The following is a 20145-nucleotide window of genomic DNA, read 5'->3' on the forward strand; positions in this document are numbered from 1 at the left end:
GGAGTGGAAGTGAACCAAGCAAGTCTATGGTAAACAAGGAAGCCCATTGGTTAATCTCTGATTCTACTCCCCAAAGCAGCCGTCATTCCTATACACTCAAAAAAAAAAGGAACCTAGGAGCTGCTTCTGATTGCCGTTTTTACAGCTGTTTCCACTGGACAAAAGGAGGGGGGAGACACACGGACCCTGCAACTGGGGGGGGGGGGGGGGACCCTGCAACTGGGAAAAAGGGAGGGGGAGGGGGGACCCTGCAACTGGGAAAAGGGAGGGGGGGGGGGGAACCCTGCAACTGGGAAAAAAGGAGGAAGGGATGGAGGGGGGACCCTGCAACTGGGAAAAAGGGAGGATGGAGGAGGGGGGACCCTGCAACTGGGAGGAAGGGAGGGAGGGAGGGGGGGACACCCCTGCAAATGGGAGACATACTGGGGGGGGGGACTCTCTTCTCACACACACACACACACACACTCGCCACATTCACACTCTCTCAAACATACACACTCCGAGGGAAACCTTGCTAGTGCCTGTTTCCTTTAAAACAGAAACGGGCCTTTTTTACTAGTAATTAATAATTTTCAAATGTGCTGTTTGGAGTTAACAGGAGTAGCAGCATCATCTTGTTTGAACTCAGGGATGGCAAAGAAGAAAAACAGTTATTCCTAAAGACTAAGAACCAACAAGAGGGGAGTCATTTTGGATCTGGTCCTTGGTGGCATAGTACATAACATAAGAGTAGCCATACTGGGTCAGACCAATGGTCCATCTAGCTCAGTGTCCTGTTTTGCAAACAGTGGCCAAGCCAGGTCACAAGTACCTGGCAGAAACCCAAATTGTGGCAACACTCCATACTACAAATCCCAAGGCAAGCAGTTGCTTCCCATGTGTGTCTCAATAGCAGACTATGGACATTTCGTCCAGGAATTTGTCCAAACCTTTTTTTAAACCTAGATACGCTAATCACATCCTCCGGCTATAATGCCTTTGTATCGCTCCATGATGTGTCTGCACCTTGAGTATTGCATTCAGTTCTGATCGCTATATCTCAAAAAAGAAATAGCAGAATTAGAAAAGGTTCAAAGAAGAGTGACCAAAATGATAAAGAGGATGGAACTCCTCTCGTATGAGAAAGGTTAAAGAGGTTAGGGCTCTTAGCTTGGAAAAAGAGACGGATCAAGGGAGATATGATTGAGCTCTACAAAATCCTGAGTGGTATAGAAGTAAATCGATTTTTTTTTACTCATTCCAAAAGAAGAAAGACTAGGGGACACTCAAGGAAGTTACATGGAAATACTTTTAAAACAAATAGGAGGAAATATTTTTTCACTCAATAAGTGGTTGGGCTCTGGTACTCTTTGCTGGAGGATGTGGTAACAGCAGTTAGCGTATCTGGGTTTAAAAAGGTTTTGGACCAATTCCTGGAGGAAAAGTCCATAGTCTACTATTGAGGCAGACATGGGAGGCAACTGCTTGCCCTGGGATTTGTAGTATGGAGTGTTGCCACAATTTGGGTTTCTGCCAGGTACTTGTGACCTGGCTTGGTCACTGTTTGGCTAGATGGACCATTGGTCTGACCCAGTATATCTACTCTTATGTTCTTATTTAATTAAATTAAAATTAAGTTTATAGTGTACTGCCCCTTCGGATTTTTTCAGTCCAGATATATAACCCTACATTTTTTTTTTAAGCAGTAAATCTTAGCTGCCAAATTCTAGACCATTTTTCAAGCCTCACTAGATCCCTCCTGTTCTTCTGCCTTGTATGCAGAGTATGGCCCTATGATGGTTTTACCTTCTTTGCTGGTCTGGAGAAGCAGCAGCCAGCGGTTGATGGTGGCAGTGGAAGGAGGTGGGGGAAGGTCCTAGTGACCCTGCTGTGTGGCAGTTTAAAAAAAGTTGCGTGGCTGCACAGCTGAGAGGGAACATTGAAATATATTGTAAGATTGGTGGGGGGGAGGGAACTAACACCTCAGAAGTGCTGAGATTTGAAAGAGTATAATAGTTTTGTTTCTCCCTTTGAAGTTAGGTAAAAAAAAAAAACACAAAGAGAGCCAGCACCAAGCTCCTTAAAAACAAGAAAATTGAACTGATTCCCTTCTGCTAAAGCAACAGAAAAATAACTGAACAGGTAACACAGCAGTATGAACTTACAGAAATAAAGATCTGTTTTGTTTCAAATATATCAAGCAGAGTACTTGAGGTAAAAATGCCAGAAAAAAACAACCTCATTTTTCAAAGATCTGTGCTCAGGGTAGGCTTTGGTTTAGGTAGGTCTAATTGTTTCATTTCACTTATAATCCATGCATCAATAAACTACTGAGCAGCTTACAGTAGAACACACATAATATAAATAAATACACTATTAAACATTCATTAAACACATAAAAGTAAGATATTACAAGAGCTACTGTCCTTCATTGCAGACCTCAATTCTGTGACCCACCACATTAAGTTTACCACTAGGGTAGATAAAAAGATGATCGAGTTTCTTGACATAACATTGTTAAGTCTGATACTCAGGGTTTCAGACTACAATTTTTAGGAAGCCGACCGACAGGAACACCCTCTTGCATCATTCTAGTCATCATCATGTAGCATTGAGAGAGGGTGTTCCTGAGGTTGCGTCAACTTTGTTCTTCTGTTTTGGAATTTAAAACCCGGGCTAGAGACAGGTAGATTTATAGAAAGGGGTTATCCGGTAAAAGTGGTTAGAAAGGCATATAAGAGAGCTTTATATGCCCAGAGAGAATGGTTATTCCTGCCCAGGCAGGCTACACAAGGGAAGGCTTTAGCATGTGCACTTCCCTTTTCTCACCGGGCTTCAAAAATTGGACAACTGATACATAAGCACTGGCACGTTCTGTTGTTTCATCCTGAATTCAGAGAGCGCCCTAAAATTGCATACAGTAGACAGGCTAACCTGGGTGAATTGTTGAAACGTCCTTTTTCAGATAGGAGTGCTGGTCAGCATTCCCATTGTGGGAAATGCGTTTATTGTAAGCACTCTATTCCCACTAATTGGGTCACTATCCCACATACTTCAAAAAGATTTTATTTGAACTGCAACACCACTTGTAATAGTGAGAGGGTGGTATATTGTATTATATGCCCTTGCCCTTTATACTACATTGGGCATACTAAACGGCGTTTAAAGCAGAGGCTTGCAGAGCATGTGAGTAATCTTAGAATTTGTGAAAAAGATACTCCTCTAGTAGCTCATTGGGTTTCATGTAAACACACTTTAGAGGATTTGAAATGTGTTGTGCTAGTACAGCTGCCTACCCCTGAGGTGGGGAGGTGGGGACATCTCTGCTAGGTTGCTGGCTATTGAGCAGCGTTATATTTTTCAGTGGGATACTGTGATCCTTAGAGGGCTTAATCTGGAAATTGAGTGGATTTGAGACTCTGTCTCTTTAAGGTTAGGGCGTTTTGCTCTTCACTGTTTGGTATTTGGCCTGCCGTTCTGTGCTGCAATTTATGAGCTGGAAGCTTGGAGTTGGGGCTGGGATTCCCTGCCTGGACGTTAGTCCGTTGGTGAGTAGCTGCTACAATGTATATCTATATGGATTGTATTCATTTGAAAGTGATTGTTAGATTGTTAGTTGCCTATGTTATTATGTGTTTTTTTCTGTTTGCTGATATGTTATAAGTGATAAGGGGTGGTTCCCCCTGAGGAAGAGCTACGAAATGCAGTCTCGCATTGGGGAACTTTGGAATATACCAACTATGTGGGTTTAATTCACCTATCCCTGGAAGCCTCCCACTTACCTGAAGCATTCTTTGGCTGCCTTTAATTTAAAGGTTTGACTGTGTGCAGGAGGATCACAGAAGATTTGTGTGACTTTGCAATTCTCAATATTTCTCTGTGGTTTTTTTTATCACAGGAATAAGAACAGTGGCTTTATATTGCAGTGGAGTTTTTTTTTCTTTTTTCACTTGAGAACTTGTTGGATACAAAGATCAGCAATGTTCAATATCTGCTTACAATTATTAAGAACTGGGTTTTGTGTGCCTTGTTTTTTTAGGGCTCACTGACTGATCTTTATTGAGATTGTGCTCTGAGGATACACAGAGACTGAAGAAACTGCAGTTTAGGGTTTATGTTCAATGTTCTTTGTGGGATTTACATATGTGATCAGGGTATAAGTCTGGTGTGGATGGCAGTGTGAGTGAGTTGCAGGGATACTATTTGGTAATTCTTTTAAAGTACTGGTTTGTTTTCACTAATAAAGATTTTGTAATTTTATATAGAACAGGAGTACTGTTTGTTAATGTTTTAGGTACCTCCTATTATTTATATATATATATATATATATATATATATATATATATATATATATATATATATATATATCCCCTATTAGGATTAAGGTTAAATTTTAACTGCCAGACCTTTCACCATTCTTCTAATTTTTGGAGATATCTTCTCATGGTTTTTACTCCCTCCAGGGTATTCACTCTATTGGCTATCTTTGCGTCATCCGTGAAAAAGGCAAGCTTTTCCTTCTAACCCTTCAGCAATATCTCTCATTAAACCAGCCCCAGTACTGACCCCTGAGGCATTCCACTACACACCTTCCTTTCCTGTCAGCGGATTCCATTTACCCTCTGCCGCCTGTCGGTCAACCAGTTTCCAATCCAGTTCACCACTTTGGATCCTATTTAAACCTCTCATCTTGTTCACTAGTCTTCTGTGAGGAACCATATCGAAGGCTTTGCTAGAGAGATGTGGTAGCCGTGTTAGTCCTCTTTTAAAGGTAATTAATAGAAATAGAACCAAATAAAACATGGAAAACAAAATAAGATATCTTTTTTATTGGACATAACAATACATTTTGTGATTAGCGTTTGAAGGTAGCCCTTCTTCGTCAGATCGGAAATAAGCAAATGTTGATAGATGACAGTATATATAAGTGAAACATCAAAGCATTTCAGTGACCAGTCTAACAGGATGAGGGTGGGTTAGGTGAGAGACAAGAGAGCTGGGTGGATGAGGGACAGGGAGATATGCATGGAGATAAGAGGTTGACAAAGCAGTACAATTTTATGTTTTATAATGGGCTAGAAAACCCAGAACCTTGTTTTTGTCCTGTCTGGTGGGTGTCAAAATATTCTGACTTCAAAGGTCTTATGTTCCTGAATTGCTTTAAAGTTCCCTTTCAGTATTCTTACCATAAAATCACTGGTACAGTGTTCTGGGTTTGTAAAGTTCTGCCCCACAGAGGTGACATCCTGGTTGGTACTGGCATTTTTCATATGGAGTCTATGTAAATTAAATCTCTTCTTTAGCATCTGACTTGTTTATCCAACTCTTGTGCAAATGCATTGCAACTAAAACTAAACAAAGAAAAAAACCCACACTGTCTCATTCTCTCATCCCTACACAGCGCGGATAACCCCACAATTATCAACACTCCAGATTACACCCTCCGTATCTCAGATAGCCTTAAAATCCTCTGCGTTACAATGGACCGCAACTTAACACTAGAGAGCCAAGTGACATCCACAACAAAGAAAATGTTCTACTCAATGTGGAAACTGAAATGCGTGAAACAATTCTTCCCGAGGGGAACATTTCGCAACCTGATACAATCAATGGTACTAAGCCATGTAGACTACTGCAATGGAATTTATGCGGGATGCAAAGAACAAACCTTAAAACTTCAGACTGCTCAAACACGGCAGCTAGGCTTATCTTCGGAAAAAACGCAATTTGAAAGTGCAAAACCCCTTCGCGAAAAACTACACTGGCTCCCAATCAAAGAACGCATTGCTTTCAAAATCTGCACTCTGGTTCACAAAATTATCTACAGTGAAGCTCCGGGATACATGACAGACTTGATTGACCTACCAACTAGAAATACATCCGAATCAACACGAACATACCGAAATGTGCACTACCCAAGCTGCAAAGGACTCAAATACAAATCAACTTACACATCCAGTTTTTCCTACATAAGCACACAATTGTGGAACGCATTACCAAAAGCCTTGAAAACTATGAACGACCACCTAACTTCTGGAAAACACTAAAAACTAATCTGTTTAAAAAGGCATACCCTACTGATCCAACATAAATGCATGATCTCTGCAACACAACAAAACTAAAGAACGTAATGGACATAACACAACTCTTCTGTTGTACGATTCCCTAGTGTGGCTATGCCACATGAACTTTATCTTACCACAACATCACTTTGTATTTGTTTACACCAGAGTCTGTAACGCCTCTCCGGTACTATGTAAGCCACATTGAGCCTACAAATAAGGTGGGAAAATGTGGGCTATAAATGTAACAAATAAATAAAATAAATGTAGTACCCCACCCTTCATTGCATTTTTTACACTGAATGATGTATACCACATTGGAAGATGAGCATGTGAAGGATTCCTTAATTTTGAATATTTTTCCTTTGTGAATGACCGTGGGGTCCTGTGAAATGTTTTGGCATAGTTTGCAGCTGGATATATTGCAAGGATGCGTGCCACTCTCCTCTTTTTGAGTCTGTGTTGGGAGCTTACTTCTAATTAGCTTGTGTTTTAAGTTGGGTGGCTGTCGGAAAGCCAGCACTGGTGGGGATGGGAATATCTCTTTCAGCAATTCATCCTCCTAGAGTAGAGGCTGTAGATCTTTTTTTTTTTTTTTTTTTTTTTTTTTGATTTGAAATTTTTTTTTATTTATTTAATCTCATTATTCATAAGTACAATCACAGAATCAGCTACCCACTATGCAACAAGTCTTAATGAAATGTACTACAATATAAACTATTGAAAACCTAGTAAATTTTCCTCCCCTCCCCCCCCCCATCTCCACTTAATGGCTGAATACACTGTGTAGCAGTTGCATTAGTCCATAAACACTCTAAATGTTTCCATTCCTCCGCCTTCGGGTCAAATCTGCCCCTTCGTCTGTCCGTCAATTGCTCAAGTCCCATTATGGTGCGGAGCCTTATTTTCCACTCAACAATCGTAGGACCCGAGGCTGTAGATCTTTTATGATTTTTCTTAATTTTTCCAGCTCTGGGTTGTATGTCAGTACAAGGGGGGATTCTGTCTGTGGCTTTCTTTTCCTTGTACTGTAGCAGATGTTCCCTGGGGTTTTGAGGGAGGAGGCAGTATTCTTGGAGATTATTTTGGGGTTGTAGCCTTTCTGTTCTAAAGATGCAGTCAGGATTTTGAGGTGTCTATCTCTGTCCCCTGGGTCAGAGCAGATACGGTGGTATCTTGTGGCTTGGCTGTAAATAACGGATCTTTTTGTATGTGAAGGGTGGAAGCTGGACTTGTGGAGGGAGCTGCATTTGTCTGTGGGTTTCTTGTATATGGATTTCTTGTATATAGATGTTTGTATATAACCATCGCTGATTGAGACTGTGGTGTCCAAAAAATTGATTTTTTTCTGGGATGAAGTCAATTTTGAACCTGGTTTTAGGATGGTATGTATTGAAGGAACTGTAAAATTGTTTCAGAGTTTCTTCCCCCTCAGTCCAAATCAATTTGCTGAAATCCAAATAGATTGCATCTAGCTTATGTCCTTCATCCAGTTCTCTGGTCACCAAGTCATAGAAATCAATCAGACTTGTTTGTCAGGATTTTCCTTTGATAAAGCCATGTTGCCTCGGATCCTGAAACCTGTTGATTCTAGAAGTTAACAATCTTTTCCTTGAGCTGCAACTCCATTATTTTTCCTACCACCGACATTAGGTTTACCAGCTTGTAGTTTCCCACCTCTCTTTGTCCCTGCTTTTGTGAAGAGGGACCACATTTACTTATCGCCAATCCTGCAGAACCTCTCCTGTCTAAAGATCTGTTTAATAAATCCTTAAGAGATCTCACCAGGACTTCACTGAGCTCCCTTAGTATCCTGGAAGGTATCCCATCTGGCCCCATAACTTTGTCCACTTTCAGATTTTCAAGTTGCTTATAAACACTTTCATCTGTGAACTGTGTAATATCCACTCCATTCCCAGATATATCCACAGCAGCTGACTGCAGTCCTTCTCCAGGATTTTTTTCGTGGAAACTGAAAAGAAGTATTTGTTTAGCACGTTTGCTTTATCCTCTCCACTTTCCACATACTATTCGCAGTGTCTTTCAGTCTTCCAATTCAATTCCTAGCTTTTCTCCTTGTCTGTCTTGGTTAGATTGTAAGTTCTGTGAAGCAGAGACAGTCTGTTACATGTTCCATGTACAGCGCTGCATACATCTAGTAGCGCTATAGAAATGATAAATAGTAGTAGTAGTACTTCTGCCAATATATCTGTAAAAGGTCTTGTCACCTCTCTTTAATCTTTCGCTTCTTTGAATTTAATCCATAATCTTTTCCGTGATCCTCTTGTTGCGTTCTTATGTATTTCTTGAATGCAACCTCTTTTGCCCTTAGTTTTTTAGCCACTTGTTTGGAGAACCATATAGGCTTCCTCTTTCACTTGTTTTTGTTTACTTTTTTTATATAAAGATCTGTTGCCATATTTATAGTCGCCTTCAGCTTGGACCACTGTGCTTCCACTTCTCCAATGCCTACCTTCCGTCAGTTCCTTCTTCAGGTATTCCCCCATTTTACCAAAATCAGTATGTCTGAAATTCAGTTTTGTGTGTCTGCGCTCCGCTTTCACTCTTATATCAAATCATATTGTGTGATGATCACTATTACCTAGGTCAGCACCCACCTAGATGTTGGAAATACATCCTCCATTTGTGAGCACAATATTAAGCGTCAATCCTTTCCTCATGTGTTCGGGCACCATTTGTCTGAGCAAAGCACTTTGACAGGCATCCATGATCTCTCTGCTTCTTTCCAATTCTGCCAACGGGACATTCCAATCCACATCAAGCAAGTTGAAATCTCCCAGCAACAGTGCCTCCCCTTTCATTCCATGCTTTTAAGGATATCTTCGATCAGATCCTTGTCTAGCTTCTCCTTTTGTTCCGGAGGTCTGTAGATAACACCCGTGTGGATACAGGTTTCATCTTCTGTCTCCAGAGCAATCCATATAGCTTCTTCCTTTCCCCAGGTCCCCTGTATTCCAGCTGCTCTGATATTATTTTTCACATACAGTGCCACTCTTTGGCCCTCCCTATCCTTCCTAAAAGATAATAACCTGGTATGGTCACATCCCATTTATGAGAATCATTGAACCATGTGTCTGTAGTAGCAGCAATATCCAAGTCTTCTTCAAGTATCAGGGCTTGAAATTCTTGAACCTTTTTCCTTAGACTACAAACATTTGTGCTTGTTGCTTTCCATGTGTTAAGTGAGTTTAGATGGTTTTCTATAGTAACCTTATTCACCGACCTTATTCAACCTAATGATGATACCCTTGGCCAAACTACTATCAAACCAAAACCTCAACCCATACATATACGCTGATGACATAATGATCTACATCCCATTTAAACAAGACTTAAAGGAAATTTCCAATGACTTCAACCAAAGTCTACATATCATGCATTCATGGGCAGATGCATTTCAGCTGAAACTTAATGCAGAAAAAAACCCCAATGTCTAATACTCACCTCTCAACACAACACGAACAAATTTACCACCTTCAACACACCAAAATTGAACCTACCAATTTCGGACACCCTAAAAATTCTTGGAGTTACTATTGATCGACACCTAACACTCGAAAGTCATGCGAAAAACACAACCAAAAAGATGTTCCACTCAATATGGAAATTAAAAAGATTAAGACCATTCTTCCCAAGGACCGTCTTCCGTAATCTGGTACAATCGTTGGTACTCAGTCATCTAGACTATTGTAATGCACTTTACACTGGCTGCAAAGAGCAAATACTAAAAAAAAACCCACTCCAGACAGCCCAGAACACTGCAGCTAGACTCGTATTCGGAAAACCAACACAACACGAACAAATTTACCACCTTCAACACACCAAAATTGAACCTACCAATTTCGGACACCCTAAAAATTCTTGGAGTTACTATTGATCGACACCTAACACTCGAAAGTCACGCGAAAAACACAACCAAAAAGATGTTCCACTCAATATGGAAATTAAAAAGATTAAGACCATTCTTCCCAAGGACCGTCTTCCGTAATCTGGTACAATCGTTGGTACTCAGTCATCTAGACTATTGTAATGCACTTTACGCTGGCTGCAAAGAGCAAATACTAAAAAAAAAACCCCACTCCAGACAGCCCAGAACACTGCAGCTAGACTCGTATTCGGAAAACCAAAATATGAAAGTGCTAAACGTCTAAGAGAGAAGCTCCACTGGCTCCCACTCAAAGAACGCATTGCATTCAAGGTGTGTTTTTTTTATTTTTGTTTTTGTGACAGCCTTCCTCCATTTCCTTTCATTTTAGTCTCCCCTTCCATTTCCTTGCACCTGACATTTAACTTGTTAATTCAGTGGCTGTGTTGGTTCTTTTTTTTTTTTCTTTTTTCACTGAGGTGGGAAACGGAGGTGCATTGCTGCTAGCAGGTCTGGCCTCAGATGGGGATACAGGCCAGCCCAGTGCAGGAGAGAGAGCCTGATTAGCACAGAGGGGAGGAGGGAGGAACAACTGAGCCTGCTAGGCAGCTCCCCGCCTTAGGGAGGGAGGAAAGCAGAGACTGCAAGGCACAGGAAGGGTTAACCCCCATGGCATATGGAGGAGGGTGTGCGGGGGGGGGGGCGGGGTTGTGTATCGGAGGAGTCTGCTTCTGTAGTTCCGTTTCTCTTCGTAAACTCGTGTTGGCTATGCGAACCGTCTAGTTTGCTGGTGTGACTTTGGGGGGGGTGGAGGGTGGAGCAGGTATTTTTGATAGGTCCGTGATGCGTGTGTTCTGATTCGTTCAGTGTCTGCTCCGCCCTCGACGTCATCACATTCTGACGTGAGGGTGGGGCAGACAGACTGTGATCTTACAGCTTCAACTTTAGAACGTTGGGAAGAAATTTCTGAGGCTTCATTAGAACGTTGGAGGTGCGTTTTATATAGAGAGATATTCCCAACTATAAAATATACTTATTCCAATTTATTTCATCTTAGTTCATGCAACTTTGCAAAGGTAGGATGCATATATCATGACCTATTGCAAGTAGCTCAACTTAGAATAAAGAAGACCTGCCAGAGAACCTTCTGTATGTACCAGAACAAGTCTAGAAGGACTTGTAAGAAGATAAATAGCATTCCCTTGTTGTAGAATGGCAAGCTTTGAATCAAAAAATGATTGAAAACTTGTGTCAGGACTAGCAGTACAGCTCTAAGCATAGCCAGTAGTAGAGAGTTACAAAAACATTTAAGGGGCTGTTGATTATATCATTGGTCTCTTGATTGCATCATTGAGCTGATACAGATGGATGGGTTCAGGGATTAAAATAAAGATCTGGCAAATTAAGGTTGGTGCAGATATGTGTGAGAAATGTGGCATAATCAGACAAATTCCAGTTTCTTCATTTTTAAAAATCTTGACAATTTCTTTAAACATTTTTATGTGCAGTTGTACTCCAATCTAACATCTTGCCAAGCCCTTGGGAATATGTGTGTGATGAACATGAATTCATTAAGCTCTTCCATTGATGATGCATGTAGTCTCTTTCAAAGTATCTTCACAAGTACTGCGGGATTAGGATTTGTTCATTCAATATCATTCTGGTATGTTACATTATCTTCATTTTCGTTTTCCTACTGCTAATATTTCAGTGTAATGTGAATATAACGTAAAGAACTATGCTAATATTTTTACTCCTATGTGGACTTTAATTGTTTGTAGGCGATCAAATCTTCCATGGCTATTTTATGGTGACCAGCCAGGGTTAGCGTCTCGAATACTTACATCCCAGTATCCTACAAGCTTCAGTTTTAAAGGAACAGAACAGGTAAGCACATTAATGCACAGCAATTTTTTATTATTAGGATTTATTTACCGCCTTTTTAAAGGAATTCACTCAAGGCGGTGTACAGTAAGAGCAGATCAAACATGAGCAATAGACAATTACAGCAGTAAAAATATTCAAATTACAATACAATGTCAACACAATACGTAATAGAACATTTTAATTGATAGAGAAGGGTAAAATAAAGATGTAACATATAGATAGGTAAGAGAGTGAGAAGAGTTATAAAGTAAGATGACTAATTTAAAGAAAGTTGCACATGAGGTCAGAGAGATGATTAAATATCTCAGCTAGAGTAGGAGTGGATAAACATATCCTGCTGCAGTATGTGCAGCCCAAGTCACTCCGTGTGTGTGTGTGTGTGTGTGTGAGTGAGACTGACAAGTTATATATTGTCTTGGTTTGTCAACCTTGTTGTTTTCATTAAGACCACATCTATTTCTTTCTTGTTTTGGTGGGGGGGAGTGGGGGGGGGGGGAACAGTTAGGTTTGTATAACAAACATACTAGTGACTTTTATATTTGGAGTTACATATATGAGCATACCTTCCCTCACCCCCTGTTTTTGCAGACTCTCCTGGATAGTTACATATAAATGCATATGTTATATGAAGAACTGAGAGAGATTTTATTTAATGTATTTTAACTTCTCTGAGGACAAGCAGGCTGCTTGTTCTCACTGATGGGTGACGTCCACGGCAGCCCCTCCAATCGGAATCTTCACTAGCAAAAGCCTTTGCTTGCCCTCGCGCGCCGATGCGCACCGCGCATGCGCGGCCGTCTTCCTGCCCGAAACAGGCTCGTGCCGGCCAGTCTTCTTTTGTCCGCGCTCGGTACGGTCGTGTTACGCCATTCGCGCCCCTTAAGTCGACCTCGCGCGTCTCTTTTTGACTTTCGCTAACTAAAAAAAAAAAAAAAGGATTTCGGAAGAGGACCTTTTCGGTCTTTTTCCCTTTCCTCTATTTTCAGTTTTTGCCCCGGTAAGTTTTCTTTCGTCTTCGGGGTAGGCCCTTTTGAGGCCTCGGGTCGAATTTTTTTCTCCCCCTCTTTTTGGTGCCTACTGCAATTACGAGTTTTGATTTCACCGGCGTGATTTTTCCGCCCATGTCATCGAAGTCTCCCAGTGGCTTCAAGAAGTGCACCCAGTGCGCCCGGGTAATCTCGCTCACTGACAGGCACGCGTCGTGTCTTCAGTGTCTGGGGGCTGGGCACCGCCCGCAGGCCTGTAGTCTGTGCGCCCTTTTACAAAAGCGGACTCAGGTAGCGAGATTGGCCCAATGGAACGTTTTGTTCTCGGGCTCTTCGTCGGCATCGGCACCGGGAGTATCGAGTGCATCGACGTCGACAGCGTCTAGACCTCCGTCCTCGGCTGCGACTGCATCGAGTGCATCGAGGCATCGACCCTCTGCATCGGGGCTGAGACATCGTAAGGCTGCGTCGGCGTCGGTGGTACCGGGACCTCCACTTCTGCTGATGTCGTCGGACGATGGTGCTTCGACTGGAGTGCAGGTGAGGGCTGTCCATTCCCCTGCTGGTGGCGGTGAGCCTTCGGGTGGGTCTCCCCCTACTCTGAGGGCTCCTGCGGTACAGCCCCCCCGAGACCGACCTTCTTCAGCCTCGGCCCCGAGGAAGCGTCGGCTGGATTCTACGTCCTCCTCGTCGGTGCCGGGAAGCTCCGGTGACATGCTTCGTCCTGTATCGGCACCGAGAGCTATGGGTCGCCGAGGGAGTCGGCACCCAGTAGGCATCGGCACCGAGAGGACCGCTCACCCTCTGTTCAAGAGGTGTCGATGCGCTCCACTATGGACAGCCCGGAACAGCCTCCACGCCCGGAACAGACTCTGACATCGACACCTGCATCGGTTTCCACGTCTTTCTCCACAGCCGCTCTGCACGAGAGTCTCCGGGCCGTTCTCCCAGAGATTCTGGGAGAGCTGTTGCGCCCTTCCCCTCCGGTACCGGGGGTGCTTGCGCCACTGGTACCATCGAGTGAGGCGCCGGCTGGCCCCTTGCCCGGGGTGAGGTCTCCGACATCGGTGCCGCGTGCGGTACCGACTGCGGTCGCCTCCCAGGAAGGCTCCCCGACGACGTCGGCGGAGGGAGCTTCGCCGGTGCGGGCGAGGGAGTCTACCTCTCGACCCTCCCACCGTGGCCGTGGTTCCACGGAGTCGAGCCGGGCACGGCTTCAGACACAGGTCCGTGAACTTGTGTCTGATACCGAAGGTGAGGCCTCGTGGGAAGAGGAGGAGGACATCAGATATTTCTCTGACGAGTCTGAGGGCCTTCCTTCTAATCCCACTCCCTCCCCTGAAAGGCAGCTTTCTCCTCCCGAGAGTCTGTCTTTTGCGGCCTTTGTCCGGGAGATGTCTACGGCCATCCCCTTCCCGGGGGTTGTGGAGGACGAGCCCAGGGCTGAAATGTTTGAGCTCCTGGACTATCCTTCTCCACCTAAGGAAGCGTCCACAGTACCCATGCATCATGTCCTAAAAAAGACATTGCTGGCGAACTGGACCAAGCCACTAAGTAATCCCCACATTCCCAAGAAGATCGAGTCCCAGTACCGGATCCATGGGGACCCAGAGCTGATGCGCACTCAGTTGCCTCACGACTCTGGAGTTGTAGATTTGGCCCTAAAGAAGGCTAAGAGTTCTAGGGAGCATGCTTCGGCACCCCCGGGCAAGGACTCTAGAACCTTAGACTCCTTTGGGAGGAAGGCCTACCATTCTTCTATACTCGTGGCCAAAATCCAGTCTTACCAGCTGTACACGAACATACACATGCGGAACAATGTGCGGCAGTTGGCGGGCTTGGTGGACAAGCTCCCCCCTGAGCAAGCCAAGCCATTTCAGGAGGTGGTCAGGCAGCTGAAGGCGTGCAGAAAATTCCTGGCCAGAGGGGTGTATGACACCTTTGATGTTGCGTCCAGGGCCGCTGCTCAAGGTGTGGTGATGCGCAGACTCTCATGGCTGCGTGCCTCCGACCTGGAGAATAGGATCCAGCAGCGGATTGTGGACTCGCCTTGCCGTGCGGATAATATTTTTGGAGAGAAAGTCGAACAGGTGGTAGAGCAGCTCCACCAGCGGGATACCGCTTTCGACAAGTTCTCCCGCCTGCAGCCTTCAGCTTCTACCTCTGCAGGTAGACGATTTTTCGGGGGAAGGAAGACTGTTCCCTACTCTTCTGGTAAGCGTAGGTACAATCCTCCTTCTCGACAGCCTGCAGCCCAGGCTAAGCCCCAGCGCGCTCGCTCTCGTCAGCAGCGTGCGCCTCAGCAAGGCCCCTCGGCTCCCCAGCAAAAGCAAGGGACGAGCTTTTGACTGGCTCCAGCAGAGCATAGCCGACATCCAAGTGTCAGTGCCCGGCGACCTGCCAGTCGGAGGGAGGTTGAAAGCTTTTCACCAAAGGTGGCCTCTCATAACCTCCGATCAGTGGGTTCTTCAAATAGTCCGGCAAGGATACACCCTCAATTTGGCTTCCAAACCTCCAAATTGTCCACCGGGAGCTCAGTCTTACAGCTTCCAACACAAGCAGGTACTTGCAGAGGAACTCTCCGCCCTTCTCAGCGCCAATGCGGTCGAGCCCGTGCCATCCGGGCAGGAAGGGCTGGGATTCTATTCCAGGTACTTCCTTGTGGAAAAGAAAACAGGGGGGATGCGTCCCATCCTAGACCTAAGGGCCCTGAACAAATATCTGGTCAAGGAAAAGTTCAGGATGCTTTCCCTGGGCACCCTTCTTCCCATGATTCAGGAAAACGATTGGCTATGCTCTCTGGACTTGAAGGACGCCTACACGCACATCCCGATACTGCCAGCTCACAGACAGTATCTGCGATTTCAGCTGGGCACACGTCATTTCCAGTACTGTGTGCTACCCTTTGGGCTCGCCTCTGCGCCCAGAGTGTTCACGAAGTGCTTGGCTGTAGTGGCAGCGGCACTTCGCAGGCTGGGGGTGCACGTGTTCCCATATCTCGACGATTGGCTGGTGAAGAACACATCCGAGGCAGGAGCTCTACAGTCCATGCAGATGACTATTCGCCTCCTGGAGCTACTGGGGTTTGTGATAAATTATCCAAAGTCCCATCTTCTCCCAGTGCAGAGACTCGAATTCATAGGAGCTCTGCTGGATTCTCGGACGGCTCGTGCCTATCTCCCAGAGGCGAGAGCCAACAACTTGTTGTCCCTCGTCTCGCGGGTGCGAGCGTCCCAGCAGATCACAGCTCGGCAGATGTTGAGATTGCTGGGCCACATGGCCTACACAGTTCATGTGACTCCCATGGCCCACCTTCACATGAGATCTGCTCAATGGACCCTAGCTTCCCAGTGGTTTCAGGCTGCTGGGGATCTAGAAGACGTGCTCCACCTGTCCACGAGTTTTCTCAAATCCCTGTATTGGTGGACGATTTGGTCCAATTTGACTCTGGGACGTCCTTTCCAAATTCCTCAGCCACAAAAAGTGCTGACTACGGATGCGTCTCTCCTGGGGTGGGGAGCTCATGTCGATGGGCTTCACACCCAAGGAAGCTGGTCCCTCCAGGAACACGATCTGCAGATCAATCTCCTGGAGTTACAAGCGGTCTGGAACGCTCTGAAGGCTTTCAGAGATCGGCTGTCCCACAAAATTATCCAAATTCAGACAGACAACCAGGTTGCCATGTATTACATCAACAAGCAGGGGGGCACCGGATCTCGCCCCCTGTGTCAGGAAGCCGTCAGCATGTGGCTCTGGGCTCGCCGTCACGGCATGGTGCTCCAAGCCACATATCTGGCAGGCGTAAACAACAGTCTGGCCGACAGGTTGAGCAGGATTATGCAACCTCACGAGTGGTCGCTCAATTCCCGTGTAGTGCAACAGATCTTCCAGGTGTGGGGCACCCCCTTGGTAGATCTCTTCGCATCTCGAGCCAACCACAAAGTCCCTCAGTTCTGTTCCAGGCTTCAGGCCCACGGCAGACTAGCATCGGATGCCTTCCTCCTGGACTGGGGGGAGGGTCTGCTGTGTGCTTATCCTCCCATACCTCTGGTTGGGAAGACTTTGTTGAAACTCAAGCAAGACCGAGGCACCATGATTCTGATTGCTCCTTTTTGGCCGCGTCAGATCTGGTTCCCTCTTCTTCTGGAGTTGTCCTCCGAAGAACCGTGGAGATTGGAGTGTTTTCCGACCCTCATCACACAGGACGAAGGGGCGCTTCTGCATCCCAACCTCCGGTCTCTGGCTCTCACGGCCTGGATGTTGAGAGCGTAGACTTTGCCTCTTTGGGTCTGTCAGAGGGTGTCTCCCGCATCTTGCTTGCTTCCAGGAAAGATTCCACTAAGAGGAGTTACTTCTTTCTGTGGAGGAGGTTTGCCGTCTGGTGTGACAGCAAGGCCCTAGATCCTCGCTCTTGTCCTACACAGACCCTGCTTGAATACCTTCTGCACTTGTCTGAGTCTGGTCTCAAGACCAACTCTGTAAGGGTTCACCTTAGTGCAATCAGTGCATACCATTACCGTGTGGAAGGTAAGCCGATCTCAGGACAGCCTTTAGTTGTTCGCTTCATGAGAGGTTTGCTTTTGTCAAAGCCCCCTGTCAAACCTCCTACAGTGTCATGGGATCTCAATGTCGTTCTCACCCAGCTGATGAAACCTCCTTTTGAGCCACTGAACTCCTGCCATCTGAAGTACTTGACCTGGAAGGTCATTTTCTTGGTGGCAGTTACTTCAGCTCGTAGAGTCAGTGAGCTTCAGGCCCTGGTAGCCCAGGCCCCTTACACCAAATTTCATCACAACAGAGTAGTCCTTCGCACTCACCCTAAGTTCTTGCCAAAGGTTGTGTCGGAGTTCCATCTGAACCAGTCAATTGTCTTGCCAACATTCTTTCCCCGTCCTCATTCCTGCCCTGCTGAATGTCAGCTGCACACATTGGACTGCAAGAGAGCATTGGCCTTCTATCTGGAGCGGACACAGCCCAACAGACAGTCCGCCCAATTGTTTGTTTCTTTTGATCCCAACAGGAGGGGAGTGGCTGTGGGAAAACGCACCATATCCAATTGGCTAGCAGATTGCATTTCCTTCACTTACGCCCAGGCTGGGCTGGCTCTTGAGGGTCATGTCACGGCTCATAATGTTAGAGCCATGGCAGCGTCGGTAGCCCACTTGAAGTCAGCCACTATTGAAGAGATCTGCAAAGCTGCGACGTGGTCATCTGTCCACACATTCACATCTCATTACTGCCTGCAGCAGGATACCCGACGCGACAGTCGGTTCGGGCAGTCAGTGCTTCAGAATCTGTTTGGGGTTTAGAATCCAACTCCACCCCCCTAGGCCCATGTTTATTCTGTTCCAGGCTGCACTCTCAGTTAGTTGGATAAATTGTTAGGTCAATCTCAGTTATGTCCTCGCCGTTGCGAGGCCCAATTGACCATGGTTGTTGTTTTGAGTGAGCCTGGGGGCTAGGGATACCCCATCAGTGAGAACAAGCAGCCTGCTTGTCCTCGGAGAAAGCGAATGTTACATACCTGTAGAAGGTATTCTCCGAGGACAGCAGGCTGATTGTTCTCACAAACCTGCCCGCCTCCCCTTTTGGAGTTGTCTTCCCTTCTCTTTGTCTTGCTACATATGAGACTGGCCGACACGAGCCGGTTTCGGGCGGGAAGACGGCCGCGCATGCGCAGTGCGCATCGGCGCGCGAGGGCTAGCAAAGGCTTTTGCTAGTGAAGATTCCGATTGGAGGGGCTGCCGTGGACGTCACCCATCAGTGAGAACAATCAGCCTGCTGTCCTCGGAGAATACCTTCTACAGGTATGTAGCATTCGCTTTATACTGCCATCTACTGGAAGAAATAAAATATTTTGTATATAATACATACCATCCTACAATCAGATTCAAAATTGACTACTCTCCAGAAAAAGTCAATTTTTTGGACACCACAGTCTCAATCAGCGATGGCTATATACAAACATGTATATACAAGAAACGCACAGACAGATGCAGCTACCTCCACAACTCCAGCTTCCACCCTTCACATACAAAAAGATCCATTATTTACAGCCAAGTCACAAGATACCAACGCTCTCGAGGGCTCTTTGCGCAAGTAGCATGCTAATGCATGCTAAACAGGGCTTAGCGCATTCATCGCCAATGATCAGCGGTCAGCGCGCCAAAATTTGGGTCGCTGGCATTAGGGTTTGCAGATCATTGGGGAGGAATGGTGAGCCCTGTCCAGCATGCAGTTGCATGCTGGCAGGCCCCCGTTCCCCTCCCCCCCCAAAGCAAACCTGCCAACAGGGGGCTGGAGGTCCGGCGGACCTCCGGATCCCCCCCCCCTCAGGTTCAGGGAGGGCTGGAGATCCGGTGGGTCTCCAGCCTCCCCAAACCCCCAGAAAATGGTCCCTGGTGGTCCAGTGGCCGCCGGCCCCCCCCCCCCCCCCAGCGAGTGATGGGGGGGGGGGCTGGAGGTCCGGCAAAACCTCCAGCCCACCCCCCCACCCCCCAGCGTTGTCTGCCGAATCCCTGCTGGTCCAGAGGCAAAAAGAACCCCCTCCCACCCCCCCTACCTTAGTTGGAGGAGGGAGGTAGCCTGCCTCCCTCCTCTTCCTTGGGTTGATGCTGCTGCAAAATGGTGGTGCACAGCCCCTCCCACTGCATCCTGGGATGCGCTGGTCGGGGCTACAAACCATATAAGGGAGCCCTCGCTGGGGAGGGGGGGGGTTGGCCGGCGGCCAGTGGACCACCAGGGACCATTTTCTGGGGGTTTGGGGGGGGGGGCTGGAGACCCACTGGATCTCCAGCCCTCCCTTAACTTGGGGGGGGGGGGGGATCGTCGGGGGGACCGGAAGTCCGCCGGACTTCCAGTCCCCGTTGCTCCAGGCAGGGGTAGTCAGGGCCTGGTGGTCCCATGGACCTCCAGCCCCTGTTTGACAGGTTTGGGCTTTTGAGAGCCCAGACCTGTCAAACAAGTGCAGGAGGATTGTGCTGAGCGCATGCTCAGGTACAATTCACCTGCACTTCTACCCCATGATCATAGATAATTGCACTGCTTAAATTTGCATGCATTATCTCTTATCATAGGTCTAATAGCACCCCGCGCTGTTCCAGCACTATTTTAGAGCGCTGTTTGGAACAGCGCGGGGCTTTTGTTCATCTGCCTGTGAAAGAGATATTCCCATCCCCACCGGTGCTGGCTTTCTGACAGCCACCCAACTTAAAACACAAGCTAATTAGAAGTAAGCTCCCAACACGGACTCAAAAAGAAGAGAATGGCACACATCCTTGCAATATATCCAGCTGCAGACTATGCCAAAACATTTCACAGGACCCCACAGTCTTTCACAAAAGAA

The 20145-nt window shown here is 46.3% G+C and overlaps 1 protein-coding gene across 1 annotated transcript in view; it reads left to right on the forward strand.

The window, feature by feature from the left end:
* TMEM67 (transmembrane protein 67) overlaps window positions 1-20145 on the forward strand; it is a 465663-nt gene that overhangs the window by 139851 nt on the left and 305667 nt on the right. Inside the window, 2 exon segments of the mRNA XM_030216600.1 lie at window positions 11436-11590; window positions 11709-11814. Of these exon segments, the coding sequence (XP_030072460.1) occupies window positions 11436-11590; window positions 11709-11814 (261 nt within the window).

The sequence above is a fragment of the Microcaecilia unicolor genome, chromosome 1, assembly GCF_901765095.1.
Source record: "Microcaecilia unicolor chromosome 1, aMicUni1.1, whole genome shotgun sequence".
Classification (NCBI taxonomy): Eukaryota; Metazoa; Chordata; class Amphibia; order Gymnophiona; family Siphonopidae; genus Microcaecilia; species Microcaecilia unicolor.